The sequence below is a fragment of the Aquila chrysaetos genome, chromosome 6 (assembly GCF_900496995.4).
Source record: "Aquila chrysaetos chrysaetos chromosome 6, bAquChr1.4, whole genome shotgun sequence".
Classification (NCBI taxonomy): Eukaryota; Metazoa; Chordata; class Aves; order Accipitriformes; family Accipitridae; genus Aquila; species Aquila chrysaetos.
This window is the reverse complement of record NC_044009.1, coordinates 53,872,777-53,898,049: the sequence shown is the minus strand read 5'-3', so window position 1 is coordinate 53,898,049 and position 25,273 is coordinate 53,872,777. Positions and strand designations below refer to the sequence as shown.

The 25,273-nt window shown below is 35.9% G+C and overlaps 1 protein-coding gene across 6 annotated transcripts in view; it reads right to left on the bottom strand.

Annotated features, from left to right (window-relative positions):
* The window catches only part of PKP4 (plakophilin 4), a 104,603-nt gene that overhangs the window by 38,141 nt on the left and 41,189 nt on the right, over positions 1-25,273 (bottom strand). For 3 of the 6 annotated variants that reach the window (XM_030016726.1, XM_030016723.1, XM_030016724.1), the window contains 6 exons: positions 23,672-23,784; positions 11,134-11,168; positions 6,357-6,488; positions 6,013-6,203; positions 4,627-5,185; positions 245-436 (listed from right to left, as the gene is read on the bottom strand). In XM_030016726.1, the coding sequence (XP_029872586.1) occupies positions 245-436; positions 4,627-5,185; positions 6,013-6,203; positions 6,357-6,488; positions 11,134-11,168; positions 23,672-23,784 (1,222 nt within the window). The remainder of the gene's footprint in view (positions 1-244; positions 437-4,626; positions 5,186-6,012; positions 6,204-6,356; positions 6,489-11,133; positions 11,169-23,671; positions 23,785-25,273) is intronic. The other 3 variants (XM_030016725.1, XM_030016728.1, XM_030016727.1) reach the window with 3 other exon arrangements.

Genomic DNA, 25,273 nt, shown 5'->3' with positions numbered 1-25,273 from the left:
TAGCCCCAAGTATTTCTTGCAAACATCACAAAAGCTTTTTAATTCCTGCTGGTTATTTTAAGTCCTCCAAACCTAGTTTCTATCTCCATTAATTTATAACATCTAGTTTTAACTTTTAGACTACTGTTACATATCTCATAGATGTTCTCCTATATGCCACAGGTTCCAGGAAAACTCCAGTAAGTAAATTAAGCATGACTTTGGGACACAGTCAATAGAGGAGCATTGGAAGCCCTTTACCCACCTGACCCTGTTCGATATAATGCTGACTGGGATCCCTGGTGGAGCTCAATTGTTCCATGATTAGGACTACGGTACACAGGACTGTAGTAAGTTCTGCCTTCATAGATAGGGGTGATATGCATGTCAGGAGATACAGTTGATCGTAATTCTTGTCCTAGTTGACTGTGTTGACTAGCATATGAACTCCTCAGGCCTAAAACCAAGAAGAGGGAAATATGTGTATGGCCCATATCAATTAAAAATAATAAAGCTGTCATGCTTGAATCTTTCTTCTTTTAGCCATGAAAAGGTGTTAGTTATATCTACAGTTATAAAGATTTATTCATTAAACTTCTTTCTATTATTAAATGAGCCATACTGAAAGATTCATTGACAAAACAACATTTCTTTGGTGAAAAGTTTTGTCCGTACGCTGGCAACTTTAATTTTTCCAACTCAATTTTTTCAGTAGCATTTATAGTTGAAAGTCTAAAACATACAGAGTAAAAGCTAAGTCAGCATGTGCAGTTCACGGATTCAGCAATGACAAGGTAAATTGTGAACCTGACAGAAATCCAGTTGTGAAATAGGGCACAGCCTAAAGGGGGTCATAATCCTGAAAATGAAACAATATGTAGCAGTAAGAGCAAAAGTCATCTTGGTAGTGGCAGCAGAGATTTTAAGCATGTGAAGAAAAGTCTTTATAAAGGTTTAAATAGCCCATGATGTGCGTATATATATTTTGCTATGCTGCAGCTGTATGAGAATCTCTTTTTTCACCTTGCCTTTGAGCTGTCCCTCTTGAGTTCCTTTTAACTTATCTCTGTCTCATTTAACTTAAATTCCTCAGCAGTGGACCTCCTGCTACCACTTTTGCAGTGCTAGATCCAAGTACATTATTGGCAGAGGTGCAGAACAGCTTTTCAATAACAGCGTTTTGACTACCACTGCACAAGTTCAGACTTGCTTCTCCTTGTGAAGGTTCCCCCTCTACCTGCTTCATGAAAACTTCATTCATGTTGCCTACAATTTCTTTCCGTGCATTCCACTGTGTTACTGTACTTCTGTAACCACCACTGATGTGTATTTCTCCTTACCATTTTGCTACCTAAATTAGCAACCTATCACCTATTAAGTTCACTGTTGCCATCCTAGTTAGGAGATTAGTGGTACAGTCTTAATCCTGTATTTCTTCTTCTTTAGCCCGGAAACATTTTTTGACATATAGCACCACCCCTCCCATTGACTATCTAATGCCTGCTTTGTGTATACTTTGCTTCCGGGTATTGGTGTTTTTAACTAGCTACCTTCCACCAACTTTCTCATCTATTTTTAATGCTTTCATTTAAAGCATCCTAGTTCCCCTATTTTATAAGCTATACTTCCAGAGTCTACAGAGAAGCACTAATATACTAAACTGGGTAGTGGAAAAATAGTTAGAATTTAGTTAATTCTGACAGTTCTTCACCATTCCCTGCTTGAGTTTTGTCAGCTTCTATGCTGCTCTTAGAACTGAGGGTACAGAGCTTTTGCAACTAACAGGATGCATCACCCAAAGTAAAAGGTCTTCTGCACTCATCAGTCTCTCCCCTACCTCTGCTCTTAAAAAAACTCTTTTGGAAGCACTTCAGAATTGTTGTATTTCAATACTCCTCTCTAATCTCCCACATTTCTGTATCATGTTTCGCTGCCCTACACGCTCCTAACTGACAGTCTCCTTGGCCAAACCTTTAGCTAGTTAAGTACTAAACAAGCCTCAGATGCTCATATTTAATAAAATGTGAGCCAAGCCCATATTTATTTTCAAACTTAGTTTACTTATGTATTATATAATTGCTACACAACACTTCTGCCACCTACACCACCTTAGGTTTTGAGTATTACCCTACCAGGAAAATTCTCTTTAATTTTGAAAATCTATATTCCAGTCTCTTGAATTTTTACTTCCTTTGAAACAATTACACAATACTTCTCCTTTTGCCTCTGAGATTTACCTTGCCATGGGGTCCTCTTCCACTCTGACTTTTCTTTACTGCATCTTGCAATGGCCTAATCTCCCCTTCACCCTTTTACTCCAGTTCCTTCTGCTCTTGGCATTCTTTGTTTATTCTGTGATTTCACCAGTTTTGTTCTCTTAATTAAATTCTTAAGAGTAAAGATGACCAAATATTTACTGTAGTACAATGGGAAGTATAAGTGTGACAATCACATACATCCCACTTGGTCTCAGACCAGCATTCCTCATGCTTCCCCTCCTACACTGCTAACCTAATTTTTTCAATCTTACAACAAAATTTATTGTCATCTTTCTTGCCTAAAATTATATGCAGAGATTATCCACAACATTCACTCACTGTATCAAATCATAAATTGTTAACAGAGTTAGAAAAAAGTTAGCAAATTAGTATGTAACATACAGGTGGTATAGCTAGGGCAAACACATTTTTAAATAAATGTGTAGTCATTCACAAATTCAAGTAGGGCATAAAACCATCATAATTTTTGGTTTTAAATTAACACTGTTTTGTCCACTTCGGCATTACCATTGTAAGCTGCTAAAGCTTTAGCAGCTATCAAAGCAATAGAATATGCTAAGTGAACTATGCAAAGGTAATGAAATGATGGAGATTATGGAACAACTTCAAAATACAATTAAGTAGTGATGTGTAACCAAATGTATCCTGCATTTGAGTATTTTTTCCCCCCAAAATCACAGACCTGCTCTATCACAGTGTCTGCAAGGAAACCTTTGGGGGTCTCACAGGTCATGACTAAGAAAACACATCTATAGGTGGTAAAAACAGAGGGACTTCACCAAAGCAAAGCAGGCAACTGGAGCTATGTCCAATGCAAAGCAGGTAATTGGACCTATACCTCCCAGATGACAATGCTATCTCCTGGGAAGACACTCATCTTATTAACATTAGTTTTCCCAGAACATGCACCACATGGATACCCTTCTTAGAGACTGTAAGCACAGAAGGAAGAGAAGTCCTGATCATATATCTGTCCTCTCCTTCAGCTTACATAGCAGGGAAGAGTTCTGGATTATATTAAGGGCTGCTGCAGTACTAACCTTCCCCCCCATCCAAACTTCCTCTCAGAAAACTGATCATACACAAATTTGAGTTTAAGATGTCAGGTATTATACTGAACTGTTCCCTCTAAAGAAACATGAAAACTAATTTATACTAGAAAATGTAACAGTTTTTTTATAATACTGAGGGATTCTTACTCATAGTTTGTAACCTAGAGCACAGGCAAGTCATAGCATTTCAAGTTTCCTGGAAAGATTACAGTGCAGATGGCTATAAAATAAGATGCTCTCTAAGCTTGACTACCACAGCTGCTAACTACTTCCTTAATACCAAAAGCATTAAATTTAAAGCATCTGTTTCTGAATTACTGATTCACTATCCCAATAACTCCTTTTTTCTAAAGATGTATCAGTTCACCTATTTAGACAAGGTGATATTCTCAATCAATGGTATCTGTAAAGTACCTTAATACTATTTTAAGAGTACAAGATTGCTGTTACATCACAAATTATGCAGCCCACTGGACTGCATTCATTTAAACTACTGAATAGCCTTTCATGTCAAACTGGGGGGGTGGTTGTCCCCTTATCAAACTGGTAGATTACTGTGTCTTGCAAACAGAGGTGAGGGAGAAGACACCTTATACCTTTTGCTGAGGAATGAGAATATTTTGAGAATTCCTGCAGTATAACAGCTTAAAAGAAAAAACAGACATTGCAGTCTGTTCAAAAGAGCCTATGGTCTAACTGCAAAATCACCTTGTCTGTGCTCATTTAGATGAAAGTCAGAAGAAAACCAGCAACACACACAGAACTTAAAATGTAAAGTAACTGCATCTTAATAAGAACTGCCTCTCAGATGAACAGATTCTACCTTTTAGGGCATTATTTTAAGCTAATACTACAATGGTTACCCTGTATTTAAGCTGAAGTACTTTAAGATAGCCTAGACATATTAGGGGAAAAAAAGCATAAAATTCAATGATACTAAGTTACATATTTTAAGAAAGAACTAGACATTAAACTAGTTCCAGCCTAGTATCTTTTACTTTGTGTATAACTTGCACATACATTAAATGTACTTTATCTTCGAAAAAACTGAAATGCCTCTGTTTGGAAGACTCAGAATTTTACTTAGCTACTTAAAACATACGATTTAGTCTAATGCAGAGCTAGCAATCTGGTAATTAAAGAGAAACTTATGGCATGATTGATACACAGTGTTTGACATCAGTATTTACAACTGATTTGATACATCCACCACAGATTTCACAACTTAGTGCTACAACATTTCATCCATAAAAAGACTACCTGTTTTCTACAGCTTGTAGGTTTGTTTTAAGCTGTGTCTTTACCTTTTTACTAACCTGTAAGGCTATCTGGACGTGGAGGGACCATTCTCTCGTATATATCATACTGCTGTCCATATTGTTCAATATCATGAATTGTTCTTTGCAGTGTTGCTCCCAAATGCTGTGGAACTGCAGTCATGCCAGAACGCTTTGGGGAAGAAGATCCCAGCTGAGTTTGGGACGGAGAAGCTACTCTGGTTTGTACATCAGTAAGGGCAAGAGGAGAGCCGACTCTGACCGATGTCTGGTACTGGGAAGTCCCGCCATTGGGATTTGCCGTCTGTCTGGATGTAACCGAGCCAATCCGCCGCACAGCCGTTGGGGAGGCAGGTCTCTGAGCAGCATACGGGGATGCTGCCCGCTGTACTGGCAGAGTAGTGGATGCATACGCATGAGAAGTAAGGGATCTTTGCTCAGTAACTGATGGAGAACCGTACCCGCTACCCAGAGACGTTCGCAGCGACCCCCTTGAAGGGGAAACACCTGTGCTGACCATGTAAGAGGGAGACTGTGCTCTGGATGGGACTGAACTGACACGTCTCATGACTCGGTTGGTAGCAATATTTACTGAAGGCTGTTTAAAAACAAAAACATTTGATAGATTTATCATTTAGGCCATGTAGTGGATACTTTTCTCCCGTAAGACAGAGAAGTCAACAAGAAATACGCACAATTTAACAATATATAAAAGCAGCTGAAGAGTAGCTTTTACCCTAAATGTAATTCCTTCCAGTTTTCCTATAAAATAACTTTTTTTCAAACCAGTATTTCTTAACATATAAAATGGCAATTTAACATTGAAAAACCATTCATTCCCCATTTTTATTTGGCTTTCTATGTTAATATGCACTTATGCTTGCTTTCCTCACTACTCCACTGCTTTGGAGATTCAGGAACAGTAATGCAAAGAGTTCTAGTATAAGCTGAAGAAGTTTTGTCCATTACTGTCTCACTATCATTCTGATTAATGAAAAAGGAGGGTAAAAAAGCCAGAAACAGTAGAAGGTACAAGAAAATAAATCCCATCTTCCTTTAAGCACTATGTTTACATACAGGCTAAATTCTAGGAGGTTTTCCCCAGTATCACAACTGAATTTCAAATGAGTGATACTTTCTTGAGATTATATTAGCAGTGCACTCTGCAGTCAGGAGTCCTCAGAAGTTCTACTTAATTTCAGCTGCAGTGAATGAACCAGATCACATGCATGCTGATTTCAGCAAACAAGTCCATGTGTGCTGCAAGCCATTTCTGCTTTTCAACCAGTAAAGGTGTTAAATAAAAGTGTAATTTAATGACATCAGTTATGGCCTATACAAAGGTAGGTCCAGCTATTCGACTATTGTCTTTAAAACTGTGTTATAGACAGCGTACAGAGATAGAGTGTACTATTTTGAGCATACCTGGACTGATGTCTGCCCTTCAGCTCGTGAGCTTCTCACCGAATGGTTATTAGCAGTTCCAATGAGGGAATGCTGCTGTCTGTTTTCTGATTTGCTCAAGTTTTGGCTGTTATGGAAACTGCTTACTTCCTGGTAACCACTGTCAGAATAAGAATTCATTTGTGTTGAACTTCTTGAGTTACCTACAGACCCTGTAGATATGAAGCCAGCATAAGAATAAAAGCATCGAACAACTTCACAAAAATATTATATAACTTTGTTATTTGTTGCATTCATAATTGTACTACATTTTTATACAGTCAATATAGAAATATATTCTAATATTTAAAAAGCACACAACAGACCCTCACTTTCATGGAGAGATGTCTGTTCTGGTGAGTAGAGGTTCCCTTGTTCTGGTTCTGTCCTAATGTCATAGGCATTGGTATGAACACTCTCTGATACTTGCGGTTTGTTTACACTGGTGGTCGGAGGATCTGAAAGAAGAAATTGATTAGATCAATCCAACGTTTCATATGTAAGTTTCCTGCAAACTCAATCATAATAATGAAGAACTTACTTCCACCATCAACAGGGTCTACTGGTAGAAAGGTATCATCTACCAAACTAAATGAAAAGAATGTTAATACTAACATCTGAGAATCTTCTTTCCTGTAGTTTTGATGTCGTTCTACAATTCTAATTTTTCAAATGTACGTTCCAACCTATTTTAATGAAAAATGTAATTGATTACCTGGTAAGTATACTTTGCAGAGTGAAACACTGTGCAACTGTGTTGTAGTGCACAGAGGATAACTATCACTTCTCTTAAGGTCCTATAATCTCAAGAGCTTCGTAAGTAAAAGGATGAGTTGAATTTCATCCCTGTTCGTGTACCATCAACAGAAGTTGCTGCAAATTTTATACATTTTTTACTTCATATACTACTATCCAAATGTTTTTAACTACTCTTAAGCTGATTTCAGTTCTAAGAATATTAGCTGAACTTTACAGACAGCAAAGTGCCATTATACATAAGGGAAAGCAAAGGAGACATCACAGCACTGTCATGAAGAAAGGAAAAAGTTAAACAGTCCAGAAAAAAAGGACAAAGATGAAGACATGAAACAACAAGAAAATTTTGACAGAACTATTAAGCATTCAATTGCCATCATGTTACACTTACTGATGAAGAATAGGCATCAGAGATATACATAGAATCATAGAATCATTTAGGTTGGAAAGACCTTTAAGATCATAGAGTCCAACCGTAAACCTAACACTGCCACGTCCACCACTAAACCACGTCCCTAAGCACCACATCTACACGTCTTTTAAATACCTACAGGGATGGTGACTCAACCACGGCCCTGGGCAGCCTGTTCCAGTGCTTGATAACGTGAAGAAATTTTTCCTAATATCCAATCTAAACCTCCCTTAAGGAAGGGGAGTAGGAAATGTGGGTTACGTTTAAAGGTAACACCAGATACATAAATTCTTACTGAAGAAATACATGAATGAGACTAGAGTGGAAACCAAAAGGAAGATGGTTAGGAAGCAATAGTCTAGTAAAAACTTCTGTGACTGCTTCATGTCAAAAGTTGCGAGTTGTGGACAGTGAAGCTTGCAAAGTGCTCTTTGAAAATGAATATAACAGCACATTGCAGAGAGGCAAAACTGTAAGGAGCTGGCAGAAATTTGATACTAGGAGGAAGACAGAAAAAAGGGATGAAATAAATTCTAACAAACCTAACGAACTTTCTCAAACCAACAAAGAATACCCCGATATAAAAATCTAGTGGCACTCATGGGAAAAAATCCCATGGAAAACTAACAAAACACAAACCAAAATAACCCTGACAGATGAGCTGTTGGAAATTTTTCGTAACAGTTGTTATTACAGTATACTTCAAAAGCGAAATAAAAACCAGAGTATTTGTACCTATCAAGCTGTAAAGAAATACTCTGATTTTTCCCAATAGCTGTATGCAAAAAGCTGTTGTCTCGCTATTTGCACAATTAGCCATAAAGGAACATTCATAGTAAAAATGTTACTCATTAATTGCTATTACGAGGAATGTTTGAACACTATTCAAATACCAGATTTAAAAAAAATTTTTAAAAATCAGTACATCTCAGAAATTATAGGCAGTCAGCATAGTTATCAGTAGTACATTCTTAGGTCAAAACCATCTAGTAAAATTTGACACTCATTAATTTACTATAATAGGAGTATTATGACCAAACTTAATTAAGATTTAACAAGAAGTGTTACTACATTTTCATTAATTTAATCACTAGTATGCCTAGAAATGATACAGAGCACCAACACTGAAATAACGCACTTCCACAGCTCCTGTTACACTAACTCAATAACAGATCATAACAGACATCAGTGGGTATTACATACTCTCTAGAATAAAATACTTGCGGGGACCGGGACATTTAAATTATTATTATATTCAACTTCAATATTTTCGTCTTCAATCTTTTTTGTCTAAATAATATAAGGCCCTGTTATTTTAGTTACTTGATATTACATGATACTAAATCAATGTCAAGCTGACAAATAATCAATTTTGGGAGAAACACGTAGGAAGAACAAGGTTCCAATTGTGCAGTGCTGTACAGATGTTCCTAAGACAGAGGTCTGAACCAAAACCTCGCTTCCATCACACATTTGCCACCAAGCAAATGCTTTCACTATGCTAAAAAATAAAGATTGTTTAGGATGTCTAACAAAGGCAAGAATGCACAATAAAATGAATTGTTGTCTTTCTATCTCTCTCTGCTACTATAAATGAGGGGATTGCCCTGAATGAAATAATAGCCTTTTTATAAATGGCTGCTGATCTAATATTCTATTTATAAGCGTCTGCAAAACAACACCTTTTTGTATTTCTGTTAAAAATTCTGTATAATTCTACTGTGCATAAAGCAATTACAGCTACAGTCACACCACATCATCTACTGAATTTTTTTTATATAAACTACTATCTGCAGTGAGGAAAAAAAGGTGATTTAAGGGAGTGTTTTCATTCATCTTTAATTTCAGTATTTTTCAGATTGCAGTTGGTAAAGCATCATCCAGTGACATTTCTTCAAAACGAAGCTCAGGAGTGAATCTAAGTAAAACCTACTCACGCTATAGTAAAACCTATATCATGCTATAATCACAACATAAATGTAAACATTAACCGAAATGTATATCGGAAAGTTCTAAACAAAAAATGTATTTTTTTCAAATATGCCCACTTCTGAGCAATTGCTCCAGAAAAGCCTCAGTTACATAGAGTTGTGAGAAATATACATCTAGATTTATATTAATGCATACAATATTTAAATAGAAATACGATTTTTTGCCATATGTTAAGTGACTTCTTAGCAGGGATGTGCACAGGAGATTTCTAAAGAAAAGAAACACAAATGGGAGGAGAGAATGAAAGGATAAAATAAAAATATGAGCTGGATCGATGAGAGAAAGAAAGAGAGCAACCAATAGAAAGTCAAGGAGAAAAACCAAACAATAGACAAAGTTACAGGAAAAACTGAGGAGGAAATAAAGAAATGGATAGGGTTGGATGAGATAAATCATCCAATAAATGACTGAGGTCTGTCAGAAAGTATCGTTACAGTTGTGAACTGCCACTGGAACATTACAGAACCATGAGAAGTTATGTGATTAAAAAAAAAAAAAACAAAACAAAACACAAAAATAATTTTCACATTGAAAGCATAAGTAAAACTAATTTCTCAATTAGTTGAAAAAACAAATTTGACTTCTGTTTAAAAAACATTGCTAAAAGAATACCTCAAAAGCACCACCATGACTAGCAAAATTTAAATGCCACAACAAGTAGGCTGTTGAGAATATTAGATTTGAAAGAAAGGAAAAAGCTAACGTGTGCCTCACCTCAGCTGAGGCGATGCCATGGTGGCAACTGAAACCATGTAAATACAATTATGCACAAGTTTAAGAGCTTAGCCTCTTAATAAAAACAAAAAACAGCAAGGGGAAGGGGAAGGGAAAGTAGATAGACTTATTTACCTAAAATAGTCACAATTATCATAATTATGAATATGCTTCAGTGAACAAGCAGATAACTACAATGTGTTTATTCTTTGTACAGCAGAAACTGGATCGCTTTTAAAACTGTATGCATCCTTATATAAAGATGTGATATTAATACTATACTGAACTTGGTTAATAAAACTTTTAACAAGCTACCTAAAATGCTAATTACATTTTGACTACATTAGACCAGGTTAACTTAATATGACATTCTGTCAAGACTACATGATTGAATTAGAGAAACATGATCCAGTGCAAGAAGTAATTCGCAGGGAGTCAAGGTCCCATCTCTGGTCCTGCTGTGTGGTTTTGACATACTGACTTCTGCACATACACTTCATCACTCTAAAGAGACAACCACTGTCCAGAAGATTGACTTTTCAATGTTAAATATTTTAACTGATGCAGAAAGCCTAACTAGTTAAATGCTCTGATCTGTGAAGGACAGATTGGATTATTTCAAAAGACACTTGAATGTCACTTTTAAGATACAGTCCTATCCATTCCACCTAATATACTGAAGAGTAGATGTAGAAGTACTACAAGACAAACATTTCTTGTTTTGGAAAGAAAGTTCGAGCTATCCTGAGATACAAAACAGAAAAAGCACTCTCAGAAAAACCTTCACTTATTGGAGATTTTCTCAGTTAAGTAAGAATATCTGTAAAAAGAAAATCAGTTTTCAAGCTTAAATATACAGTATTTTTTTCATGATCCTTACCTGCCAAGGGGAAGACTCAAATGTATTTTTTAATTAATTGCAAAGGAGACCCAATACACAAGACTGTTGTTATGGTCACATCAAACACAAAAATGCAAAGGCACAAAAAGGTGCAAGAAAAGTACCTGCAACTACCTCTAAGCCAAAACAACCTTTTACAATAACAGAGGAACACACAAGTCTCTTCACATGTGAGAAAGAGGTTATTAATATCATACTTTAGAAAAGATAGTTGAAAAAGATACGTAGCATTGCTGCTAATGTTCAGTTCACTTCATAACAAGAAATGAATGCCAAGAAAATAAAGTTTTTGAGGCTTAAAGCAAAATGTACACACAAAAGATAATACCTGACGATCTCCAAGGAAATGACTTCTCAGTAGAGCTGCAGAAAGAAAAAAAATTATCACAAAAATGAACCATGTGGCTAGTTTGGATTTTTAATTTTTTTAACCAGAGCATACAAAATTGTACAAAAAACCCCAGCAGATAAAGTTTCAATATCCCACGTAAATAACACTCTGCAGCACTTTACACCTGACAACTAAAGCATTTGTTATTGATTTTAATTTTGTATTATTCAGTGGAAATGCCCTGTAACTTACTGCATGGCAAATTATCAAGCAGCCTAACCTACCTGCAACAGGACAGACAAGAGCATGATTTGTGATACGCACTTGCTATTTAAGGTGTAATGACATAAATAAAATAGTATATAGCAAGTGTTCACAGTCATATGTGCATGATTAGCGGTAAACAAACCACTTCAAAGACAAGAGTATTCACTGCTCATGATAGGGTCTAGCAAGGGAAGTTTGGGAATCACAATTCTTGAGCATTTTGCTTCTACATGTAAAGCAGTTTGAAAAAAATGAACAGAAACAGACCTACAGTTTTTACTGTTACTTCATTTTCCAGTTTTCCAGAGAAAATTCTGATCCTTTGCATATGATGAGAAGTCAAACCATTTGACATATCAAAACATGTATACCTCTAAGTGTAAGAAGATAACGGATTTTACATTGTCAGGGTTAAAGAGATGCCTTAAGATACAACTATTTCACAAGGTCAAGCAGTTGTTTCGTATCAGTGTAAACGCTTCCTTCCTTGTCTTATATTTTTCCAATAACTATTTTATATCAAACTATCTTAACCATTTTTTCTTCTACAAAGCAATGTTCTTTCATGTGTTGATAATAGTATTGATGCACGACTACCTTTGCAGACAAATGCAAAATTCATCCATATATTATTAAAATTAGATACATTTTTCCATAAAAACATGTAGAGTATTTCCTCACTCTACATATGAACTATCAAACTTTGAATATTAAATAATTTTTGCAATGATTATAAGCTGCTATCTTCCAAACAAAAAGCTATTTAAAGAAAAAATAGGCAAGTCCATCAGATTTTATGATGTCTAAATATCAGCATGAAACTGTGATTTTGGGTAAGATGTACCTATTTCTAAATTAGTATTATTTATTTTACTTCTTTCTACCACAGCTACCAATTACAAAAAACTTTAGGACAGCAACATGAACAACACTAAATACTATTTTCTAAAACAAAACCAGTCATCTAGGAGCCCTTTTTGGAAACAAAGTATTTGTGTATAAAAGAGTGCTAAACTTGCATACTAGCACAAACTAAACTACAATTACAATGAAATGTAAAGAAAAAGGAGAATTCAAATGCAGGCTTCAAAAGCATGTTCAACCTGAAGCCAGGTTCATATCTAGGTAGTAACAGAATTTTTACTATGTATTGGCTATTCTTTCCCTCAGTCTACAATTTTAGTATCTTCTGGGGTGCTACACTTATTTTTTCTTTAGAATGTACATAAAGTGGACCAGTTAAATAGACTGAAACTTGGTGTATAGAATTATAGGTGAAGAGTTGAACTCCAGACTGAGGCTTTCCAGGCTCATCTGCCTTCAGAAGTTTCTCTGTGTTTAACTGTATTTCCGAGATGCTTGTGGAGAGAAGGGTGCTCAAACACAGACCATCAAATTCAGGTGCATGCCTGAACTTTCACAGATATTTTCTCTTTCCTGAAGGACCATCTTGTCCAAGCCCAGAAGCACATATATCTTAAGTTTAGACAAAGACAAAATCACTTAGCGGTACTGGAACGCAAGTCCAATGTCAGAAACACTAAGTAAGTACATGAACAAAAATCAAACTACATGCCAAAACAGGATAAGCAACTAGTTCAATTGAATGTCATCCTGTGGGTTTAACTAGGATAGTTTAAGAAGTTACCCTACAACAACCAGCAGCTACCTTCCCCAAAACTCAGCTACTGTGACCATGTGAGTTCTGTCATTCCACCTGAGCGCAAAGCCAGGTGGATTAGTTTAAACTACCTTTAGTGGTATAGTTTAAATTGGGATTTAAACAAACCCAGATTTTGCATGACAGAACCTGCTAAGGCGTTTCAGGAAAGAAGGTCATAGCCTCCAGCTAACAGGAGGTAATAAACAGCTACAGATGGTTATTTCTTAAGCAATTACAACTTTCTCCAAAGAAGAACAGACTAAGTGAACATGGTACACAACCTAGACAGCTCTGTGAAAAACCAGAAGTATCTAGAGAGAGCCGGAACTCTGCAGCGAAGGAACTGTACCACGATCACCTGGCTATTCCAGAGCAGTAAGCAGTGCCAAGATCACCAAACCTCAATTTTTCCACAGCCTTGGGCTAAAGTTAATTCAATTTAAATAAAAAGTTACAAATGTTTCTCATTTCTAGTACACTACCATGGAATCTAACTAGTGCATTAGCTCCAGAATGTTTCTTTGGCATATTCTGGGGATTGTAACTACATGCCAAAGTCAATTCTGTGCAACTTCACTCTTTTATTGCTTGCAAACTAAACCTTGTAACTATTTTGATGAAACCTTTAAAAATATTTCTATTGTTAAAATTCATGAGGAAATTTGTACCAAAACTGGTATTGAATTCAAAAGAATTTGTATAAAACTGAATGAATTTTAATTATTGAAAGCTGAGTTCTGAATGTTAATCTACATAAATTCTTTACAGACTATGTTCTTTATTCTTCAGCAAGCAAACCTGCAATATAATGGGTTCTTTAATCAATTACTGTTAGACTATTCATTAATATTTTTCTCCACTGAAATGAAGAAATACGAAAACTATTTGACAGATACTGTGAACACTGGCCCCAGAATTCTCATGCTACCCGAACATCAAGTTTTACAGTCTTCACCTTTTACTTCATTCCTCAGACTTTCTGGAAACTCAATTCCTTATAATGAGATGACATCATTCTGTGGTGCTAGGAAAGGTAAAAAGTGCTAAGCATACAGAAATACTTTACTCTTACATACACAAGATTATAAAAACCCCAAACGTATCTCTACCCCTTGCATCTGGCTAACTGAACTTTCTTTACATGTACAGAACTTATGAAGGATAAAGGTTGCTCTGACTATGGGTCATAAGTAGAAAGCTACTTCACAAACAATTAAACTGGTTAACAACTTTACTTGATTCTTATTAAATTATTTTTGCAAAAGTCCATCATCTACCACCTACTGACTTCATCATGTGATTTTGTCATCTTAGAGATGAAATGTTTTGAAGTCACCAAATCTTTCAGCTTTGATAATTAAGTCTAATGCATTTTATTCTTCTGTTTAAAAACCAGTGTGGTCAAATACTGCACTACCAATGAGAGGCTGCTGCCATTAACTAGTCATTATGCTGTCTCTCGCTGATATTAACATGTAATATATCTAAAGAGAGCCCATATGTGGTGCACTGCACTTCTAAAAATACTTAATTTTAGCCTACTATTATCCTTGAAAAAGAATTAGGTTAGTAGGGTAGACATGCAGAAATTCTATTTTTCTTTCAGAACAGTTTGGTACGATGTATATAGTTTTCAATTAAAGAAGTTAGAGATAAATATTATTACAGTATAGCAGCTATTTTTGAATGCTATGAAGGAAAGCATAGATAAAATATCAGACATACGGTCATGTACATGAAGAGAATTTTCTCTTCCCTTCTCAATCCACTTCACAAGAGCACAAAGAATAAGTGAAATAAAAACATAACTTTACACTAAGTGCATATAAAATACATACACTGAAACACTAATTTTTTAGTGAGTAACACAAATATTTGGTAACTGAAGATGGTGCATGCATATAAACTCTGCTGAAACCCATCTATTCACTTTTCTTTTTTTTTTTATACTTTGCATTTTTTTTTTTTTCCCCTCACTTGTATTTCCTAAATATCTGGATTTTTTGTTTGGTTGGGTTGAGGGGTTTTTTTTGTTTTTCTTTTGTCCCTTTCTTAATTTCACACCTTTTCTTTGCCATCTTACAGCTTTAGTTCAAAGCTGATGTCTTAGACATGAAATTAAACCAGCTGCCAATCTGGGAAAAAAAAAAAAATATCTGATAAATGGAAAAGGTTGCGTATGAGGTCATTTAGAGACAAAACATACCAAGTATCACTAGTACCATTTTACATTCCTCAAGCAACAGCTCTCAAATAAACACTTTCCAGCTTTGGATTTCTAAGTTAGAAAAGGAGGTCAACATTCGTCTCAGTCAAATGGCTATGACAGCTCAAGAACTTGGCCACACTTCAAAGGCAGAACTGGCCAGTCTAGGTCACGCCCAGGTCTCTGACAGTACCTGTGTATGGGATAGCAAGGCTACAGGAACAATACTAAAGTTTAAGAAAACTACAGATTTCTAATTCTTGTTACAATGTCTTAAGCAGTATGCTATTTTTTTTAAATTATGTAAACACAACTATGATCTTCAGTTTCTAGACTGGACAGTTAACTTAAAATCTCAGTGCTACATACATTTTTTGCAGGTATTACAGAAAGAGTTTAAGCCTATTATCTTAGCAAGTATTCCGTAAGATGAAGTGTATTTCTGATTTAAACAGTACTGCTTGAGAGAAAAGTAGTGATTTCCATTGCCTGTCTTAACTGCTTGAATATACCGCTGTTGTCATCAAAAAGACAACAGCTGAAAAAAATCACTTATTATTTATTAAATATTTCCAAAACAGTGAAAAGCTGTAAAAAGCTAAATATATAATTCTGTTGAAAATGTATGTACTTCACACATATTTCTTTAGTATTTTAGTTTACTGCTTGGCTAAGCTTTCATCATTGGAATACATCTGTTCTGTCAGGCAACCAGTAGCAAACGGTTTATTCACAGGGATTCGTGCTTGCTGCTGGAGCTGCCAGCCAAAACTTAAGTGCCTGTTAAGACGGAATGTATTGTTTTACTTGTCCTTTATCTTCCATTTTAAATATCTACATAAAGAACACATTTACAATTATATGCAGTATGAAGGCTTAAAGCTTTGTGTAACTGTAAATTCTTGGTATAGGGGGATTTTTCTGATAAAATGGCATATATTAAATTCCATATACTTGTAACACACATTACAAGCAACTGGCAACCATCAAAATCAATATAATGAGATTTCGTATTTTTGCTTTTCTTGTTGATATAGGTTAGCAGAAGTTTTCAGAAATATTTTAACTAAAGGAGGTCATTTTCAGTCTTCAACTTTTATAATAGCTATCTTCTTGATTTCACTAATTCCTGTACCCACTCTGCTAGACACTGTACTAAGTACCATAGCTATCTTGTGTCCCACATACAGAAATTAAACAGCTCTGCCACCAAGAGCAAGCGGTCCTACGACTCACTAGAAGTTTTCAGCTGACACAGGCAAGCACTAATGCTCTGGGTACGAATTTAGAAAGCTGTTATCTGGAATACTACACCCCGCTGTGGTCACTCATACTGAAGGATGCTATTTCAGTTTGAAACCCAACGCTGAGAAGTGATTGAGACTCCCAAGCCCCCAGAGCAGGCAGCCACGCAGAACAGCTGGGCACAGGGAACACCAGCCCTATGGACAGCAGGACATCGCTGCCACCCTACACCCCACGCTGTCTGACACCATGCACAGTTAGCAAAGCGACAGTAGTAACAGCACACCGCCCACCACCGACGTCTTCCCACTGGTACCACGAAATCGTAATTCAAAACGCAGGTCTCTGGCAGGTTTGGCTGTCTTTGGAAAGAATTAACAGTTCTTCAAGTATTATTTTAGCTAAATGATGCACCAGAGTAACTACCACAACACTCACTGCCCTTTCAGAACTTCAGGCATTTTCAGAGAGTAACAAGTAAACGCCTACCACCTGATCCATCACAACTGTCCACTAGAGACTTTAGGTCATCTTACATGAGCACTCGTACAAGCAGTTACTGTAATTCAGTTGACACACAGTCACTTAATGCATCTCAATCTGTAGCGTGCGGTAGATGTACATTCACAGTAAAAATAACAATCCTATTTTGTAGCCCAGTCTACTGTGGGGTAAGATAGCAAGTATTTACATATGCAGCTGAAGTCAATATTAAATCATCACTCTTCAATTTATCACCAGAGCAACTCAACAGTAAGCTACAGGGTTTTTTTCATATTTGAACATCAGCAAATTGCATTAAAAAAACCAAAACTCCTCAATTCTACTGGCATTCAAAAGCTTTGACGGAATTTCAGAAAGGCTTACAGTCTGGGTAAACAGAAAGCAAATATATGAATACTTGAGCTATAACAAGAAACTGCAAGTTTCATTAATTTTTGATGTAGACATGCAAAAAATAAGCATTTCTAAATTTCTGTGGACTCAAGACAAATGATAGCACACCCTGTAATTTTAAACGAACAGTTGATGCTGCCTGAGTGCCACAGCTGAAGCGCCAAAGGAAAGAGATAGCATTCAGCATCAGAGATTTGGAATGATGACTTCTGTATCTCAAGATAAGTGCTTTTGATCACCCACTAACTAAGCTAAGCATCTTAAATAGCCTTATTAAATGATGGATTGACTGGAAATACATTGACTCTTTAGGTCCTAGAAGTTAGAGGACACTATAATGCTTCCTGAAGTCATTTGGTAAAACTACAACCAAGAAAATAATGCAACACATACTACATACACATCAAAGGTTGTATGTCCATCTTAACCACTAATGAAACTACCTATAAGCATGACTCTTACTATATTTACATTCCCAGGACTGCCTGAGGACCTGAAGTAAGCAAGTAAGAAACTACAAACCAGAAGGAAACACATCAATGGAAACTTCTGTCTTAACACATAGGTACAGTCAAAAAGGCAAATCAGAACCAGGCTGTGAAGAAAACATGAAAAAATCCTGAAAATTTGCTGATGTTACATAGACCAATGGTTCTGTTCTTGCCTTTTCTCCCCCCCCCCCCCCCCTTTTTTTTCTACTAGGGAATTAGCCAAAATGAAAGATAAGAAAAAATAAGTTCATTTCCTAAGACAATTCTTAAGTAAGGGCATTTCAAAGTTCAATCAAATAGTAAAGACAGAGAAGACACTCAATGATAGTGTTTTAAAAAACAGAGAACAAACCTAACAGTCCCTTCTCAAGTTCTGAAATTAAGGTCACAAGATATTAGTCTAAAACGCAATAAAATAAAACCCAAATCTTTATATGTAATTATTTGTAATATAGAGCATAGAAACTCCACAGCTATTAAAGAAGATTTATAATACACTAAGAACTGTAACACCTAATACAATCACAGGAGGGACCAATTTCTCACAAACGGAGATTCTGTCATTGTGCAACGGAGATGGGTACCTCCTCTGAATGTTTAGCATCAGCAACTGTCAGGTGACCTGATGACTGGTTATTTTATCCAACATGGCAAGTAGTTCCTAGCTAGCTACTAATGATGGCATTGATCACCATTTCTTCTAAATTGTTAGGATAAATGGACTACTAATGTTTGCGCCCAAAATATTCTTCCAACAGCTCTATGATGATCAACTAAGAGATTTTGATTCAAAATTATTCATTACCTAGCTAAATTCTGTCAAATACATTTTAGTCCTGCTTTTATTGTATACTGAAGCTCTGCAAAGAAAATTAAGCATATATTTTCTTTCTTACTTCTAAATTTAATGTAGCCCTTTAGTTGATTTGTTTTCAAATTTCCGTAAGTGTAGTATTAGTGTAAATAAATAAATAAATAGTTTGAATTACTGTGATTCCTTCCCTCTTCCCACCCCAAAAGTACATACTGATTCTAAAGGTAATTTTTATGGAGCTTATAATATGCCATGAAAGTTTGGTGACATCATATGTTGCAATATATGCAAGCAATTTCAAATATACCTTTTGGAAATGCTGAAATATTTGGTACATCATATGAACAAAATGAAACTAGTTTCTGTAAGGATAATTACACCCTGATCAGCTTAATGTGAGCGGTCTTGTCAGGATAAACTTGCTGCTGCATGCCATGGAATGCCTCAAGCGTGGGGGCGGCACGCAGTTTGGAAGTGTCTTGCATGTTACTGCTCCTCAAGTGGAACAAAAGTTACAGAGCCTAATATGACAGCATGCTGGCTTTCAAGCAAAACTACTGGCTCTGTTTATACACTTTATAAGCATTTTCCCATTTTATAAGAAAAAAATGTGTGACAATGAAATGCAATACATGTTCATCTCACAAAGTTTACAGTGTTCAATCACAGAGTGCAATATTGTACTGAATCACTTTGGAATATTTTCTACTACTACAGAAAGTACACATTGTATTTCAATCGGCATTGGGAAAAATTGAGAAAATAAACCATCCTAGTAGCTATGAATAAGTTTAATTTTACAAAACTCAGAAGACTTCAAGTAGGCACATTATTACTCAAACTGACCATTCAGTACCTGAAGTGTTAAAATTTTTTTTATTATTTACTGTACTGCCAAAAGGGCTTGCACTCTGATGAAGTCTAGTGTGCCATTTATATACTTCTGTTAAAGTGTTTGTGACAAGCTGCTATTATGAGTGCAGTATTTTACAATTAAATTAATAAGTATGAGCCTTTTGGCTCCCAACAACACTCAGTTTTCACGTTACACACAATAGATAACTCACAAAAAGAATCAGTCAACTGTGAGAGTCATATAGCCAACTCCCACCTCAGAGATTAGGAACCGTGTTTTATAAAGTGAGTCAGACTACTGACCCTTGATACATATTGATATCTACCTGCATCAGCACGTACTCCAACACATCTGGCAGCCCAGAACTAAATCCAACTGAATCAGTAACGCTACAGATGGAAAGTTAGCTACAATGCTATATCTGTTTATATGGGAGGCTGAACAGCCCAGTGGCTTGCTTCCTCATAGAACCATGTGCATGTTATAGCATGAAATGAAAGTAAGAAGATACAGCTGAAACCTCACATTGTTCTTCCCAGTCTATCTTCTCTGATCTTGTATAACATGGGCAAAAATATTTAATACTTACATGTAACACTGATCATGTATCATTTCAGGGTCTTAAGAAGTTTGAAAGTGTACGGGATGCCATGAAATATCTTAGAAGTGCTAGCACAATACCAATTTATAAAAATAATTACAAGAAGGAATAATTTTAACAGGCAAGTAAGCTACAGGTACCCAAAAAAAAAAAAGCCGTATTGGAATCCAGGGCTGCAGCTGATCTAGTGCTTCCTTCTCCATCCATTACACTACAATTGCTTAGGATCTGCAGATCTGCTTCTTGTTCTCATCTTTCACACTCCTCTTAAGAGAGCAAACAGCCAACTACTCTTATGTGCTGCTTGCATTTACAATATAGTTGTAATACACGTGGGCTAACAAACCTAAACTGCAAGTACCTTCTGTTTGTTTTGCTTTGTTCATGTACATAAAGCAACACATACATTTCTTAAGGACTAGCAATAACAGAATGAACCATGCTTCTGAAATAAGAGTCCTTCTGAGGCATGCTCAAGTAGGTGACAGTCTGATCACCAGTGCCTACCTCCAGAAGGATTTATCCAGGTGTACATCTGCACAGCCTGCACTCCACGCTGTGCTAGTGTTTGGGCTCAGGGCCATGAAGGCCAGCTGAGAAGCTGCAGAAGTTTAAGCTGGTTTAAAGTACTGATGTCGCATTTCCCCCTTCCCTCACCAGCTGTTACCATGACTTCCCTTGGGCTGGCACTTGTGCACCTGGGTGACGAGCTGGCTCAAAGGGATGACTTGACTGACACACAGAACAGCTTGAAGCCCAAGCTGCAACCACCAAGACAGGCACATGCTGCCGCAAAAGTACCTGTGACTTCATGTCAGCATCTGTTTTGCAAAGCAGCACCACTTCCAGGCCAATGCCAGCTTGCAGGAATCCAGTTTAGAAGTGGGTAAATCAGAGGCACTGCTGCAACCACCGAGGTCAACAAAACCTTCAGTTGGACCTCTGAAATGAAATTCTCCCAAACGTTTCAACCACATTAGAGGAGATTAAAGCACTATCTTTGAAACAAAGCATTGCTGATTTCCTCAGGGACAGAAAACTTGAACAAAGGATAAAAATAAAAAGGTATATGCATCTTATGCTTTAGTTTTGCTTGCTTTTGTAGTTTTTGTCATTTTGGTTTTCGTTTGGTTTTGGGTGGTTTTTTTAAGATAAGACTCTGTCCGACAATTCTTACATCTGGCTAGGAGAAACATCATCTTGTTCTCCAAAATGCTTAACTTCTCTGTGTTTCTGGGAGCAGGCTGTTAGCTGTCCATGACCAATCTCTCAACACAGCATTCAGTTTCCGAGCCTTTTCTCCATGCCCTCTTCATGTTTATTTAATTTCTTGTCAGCCTTAGCAAAACATTTACATTACCTAGTCTGGGGAAACACAGGTACCTTTTTACAGCTATAAATTTTGCTGCTATGTTTGTGTCTACTATGATACTGCTCTAAGAGATTGTTCTACCTTGATTCTTTCAACAACTCTTCTAAATACACTGGAAGCAACTTGTGAAGAAATGAAAGCACCTAATTCAAATACAGATATTTTTTTTTAAGCTTCTCACACATCTCTTAAAAGGTATATCTGCATTAAAGAATAAGTAAAAAAATTAACCAAAGACACACACATCTCAGAACATATTGTCTACACCAAGTTTTAATCCCATGTCCCTCAGTAAAAAAGTAATGTAGCATAGCATTTTCATCTATACAGGACCAGACTCAGCTGGGGTAAGAAAATTTAGAAAAAGAACAGTGGTCAGAATACAGAGGTGTCTGTAAGAAGTAAGAATATAATTAGGCTTTTGTTTTAAAAGTGTAAAATATTTTATTAATAACTATGGAAAATTTATGGCCCAGTATACAAGACCTTGAAGAGTTTATCTAGATTCACAGATGTACCAAAGTATACTACAAACCAACTTAGGTGCTCGTATTTTCTCCCCCTAAACTTTCATAATCTTTTTTTTTTTTTTTTTTTTTAATACAAATAAACATCATTTAGCCATAAGGAAGCAACCAAAAGAAGAAATGACTCCATGATGCTGTAAATTATGTTTTCACTCTTTGTAAATGATAGTATTTGATAGAAGTATAGGATCTAACATTGTGTAGATACTGGCCATTGTACGTTATTTCAAAAACTAACTACTCAATGTTACTTGTGGCATAAGCTAACTCTGGTGTTCTTTGTATGCAAAATTCTCTGGACTTGGGATGTAGAAAAACCTTTTCCTTTGTATTACTCAGGCAAATTCACTGAAAATGGACATTCAAGACTGAATGAAAGGTGGTTGGAAGCATAAAATAACTGAAGCTTTTTACTTATTCTTCCACAGGAATTAAACTTTCTTAGCTTTCAAAACAAAATCTGAGCAACAGCTGGAGAAATATGTGGATCTAGAGGGAAAATAGGCAAGCATGAAGGCTATAAAACAGTTGTCTTGTCCAAAGAATATATTTGAATATTTCAGAGTTTCTTATGCAAAAGTTGTCATGATAGTAACAATGCTGTCAAATGACAAGTCAGGTAGTTTGATGTATAAAAACAATTGTGTTAGCTGGTACACTGGATTTTTTAAATTTATTTTTAAATCATCACCTTCTGTTTCTTAAGTTTTTGTAGGAACAACTTTCCATTTAACTTGCAGAAATATTTATTATGGCCACAGGAGGAAACATTTCAGAATGATACCCAAGTTTATTGCTGAAAGAATATAGAAACAAACAGTATTTAAGGCAAGAAATAATAATGTTCAGAGCATACTCTCTATGTACATGCCAACATGAAGTTTGCTGTAACCCGAAATGCAGGTATAAATGTTTCATAAGAGAACACATTGTTATCAAGGCTTTCAGATTCAAGAGCTACCAATCATTTGATATGTTTGAGATGAATAGGTGCCCAAACACATTTAGAGTTAAAAAGTTTGCTAACAAATTGAAAAAAAGTAGATAATCAGAATACTAGTTACAGCTGAAATATTAACAGAATGCTTTGCTATAGTTATTGTCATTGTATGTGAAATATATTAGGTATGTTTCATGCTATTTAAATATGCTAACAATACACTTATAGCAAGATGTTCCTTGAAAACAAATGTAACAACAGAGAGTATTTCAGAAAAGCTGGATGAAACTAGGTAGTTAATTCAGGAAAAAAAAAATTTTTTTGGATTACTGCATTTAACTAGCACTGTTACTTTGATACAAATATGTGTAAGTCCACTGTATTTCTCTTTGGCTGAATATTAAAAGTAAAATTCAACATATTTAAAGAGAAATTAAAGCTTTACATACACTCTGTTGAAAATGTAATCAATTAGAGAGGCTTCTTTAAACTGTCCCATAACTCTTTACATCCAATCTGCATTTTTTTTTTTATACTTCAGATATTAATGGAAGGTGAACAGCTATCAGTGAAATAGATGTATGTAGGACATAAGCACCACTAAAAAGCCCTTTAATTTATGGGACACATGAAAGTGAAGTCATCAGGACTTGTACCTTGTGCTGGCGATACTTGGTGATTCTGCTCCAAGCCTACATCTTTCTAGCTGATTAGCCACAATTTGCCTTTCCACTTCCAGTTCTCTGGTAAGTCTTTGAAATTGGAGCTCCTGAAATTTCAAAATAAAAAGAAAAGCATTCTTGATGTTAAAAAATGGGTGTGGATTAATTCTGAAACAATCACTGTTTCATCACAATCATGTTTCTTGTTTTGACTCTTCCTTAGTGGAATAAACTATTAGAAGATTAGAGTGGGAATTTAATGATTCTTTAAATCAGTGATTCATGCAAATATTGATTTATCACCTGTTACAAAAGGAAAAACACGTTTAAGCATTTGTGGATTTTACTCCTCCTGCAATTAAAATTTTTGTGTCTCCTTATGTTGCCACAATCTAACAAAATCAGTGCCTATAAAGTCAGTCTTCAATTTCATCTATAAACAAGGTATCCTGAAAATTATTGTATCCTAACCTTTCCAATTGCAAAACTTCAAATCCTAAGCTATGCTATGTTCTGACTTCTTATTAAAAAAACTTAAAATTTATTATTTCAAACTGGCTGAGGGTAGAGATGTGGTATTTCACCTTTCCTGATTTCAGCTTTTGTTATATTTCTTCGTCTAAGGTACCAAACATCAGCCTTTGTAAAAGGCTTTTGGAACATAACGCTCAGAGAAGACATGGGAAATACAAGCACTGCACAAATGTTTGTGTGTTATTAAAATCTGGAAACATTTTCTATAAACATGATACTCTGAAATCTATACTATATCATCAAGGGATATCAGTGATGTTTTCATCCACAGTTAGCTTTTATTAACGATAGAAAAGGATTCTATCAAGCAATTGTATTATTTTCAAACTCATATTCTACATGCCCTGAAGTTTAAGTGAACTGTTCAGTACTATTTAAAAATAGATGAACACTGATATTTAATAATCTGATGAAGCAAGTTTTACATACAAGTCAAATACAGCACAGAAGCATTCCTTTAATTTTAAAGTGCAAATTACTAATAAGGGTTTTTTTTCTGAATGTAAATCATGTAATTGTATTACATAGTAGTTGCATGCCTTGCCATATTACAAAAGTTACCTTCACTCATAAATTATAGTTAATGCAAACTATTCTTTCACACCTTACATTACATGGAATAAGGCTTAAATACTTTCATTAATGGTCCCTGAAAGAGCGCTCTACTTGCAGTTTGTACACCTTTTCAGTAAAGTGTGGTTCAGCAATGCACCCTATAGCTTTCAGCAGTCTGCAAGTACCTCTCTACCTCCCACAGCTCCAGTTCTGGGGGGCTTCACAGCAGTGCAAAAGAGAGGTCACAGTAACAGTGTAGTAAAAAGCTACTCTAAAACCTTGCAGAAGTAGGGACAAAGTTTTTTCTACTGACAACACAATGAGATTAGCTCCAAGAACCCCCAAACAGAAGGCTAATTAGCACTGATTTCATTAGGAAGCCAGCTGAGGGCTAAGTCAAATGGCAGCTGCTGTACTGCCGAAACGACTCTATATATTAGATGGCGGGGGGGGGGGGGGGGGGGGAAGCCACTTCTGTAAGTCTGATTCGAGCTCCATGCAACAAAC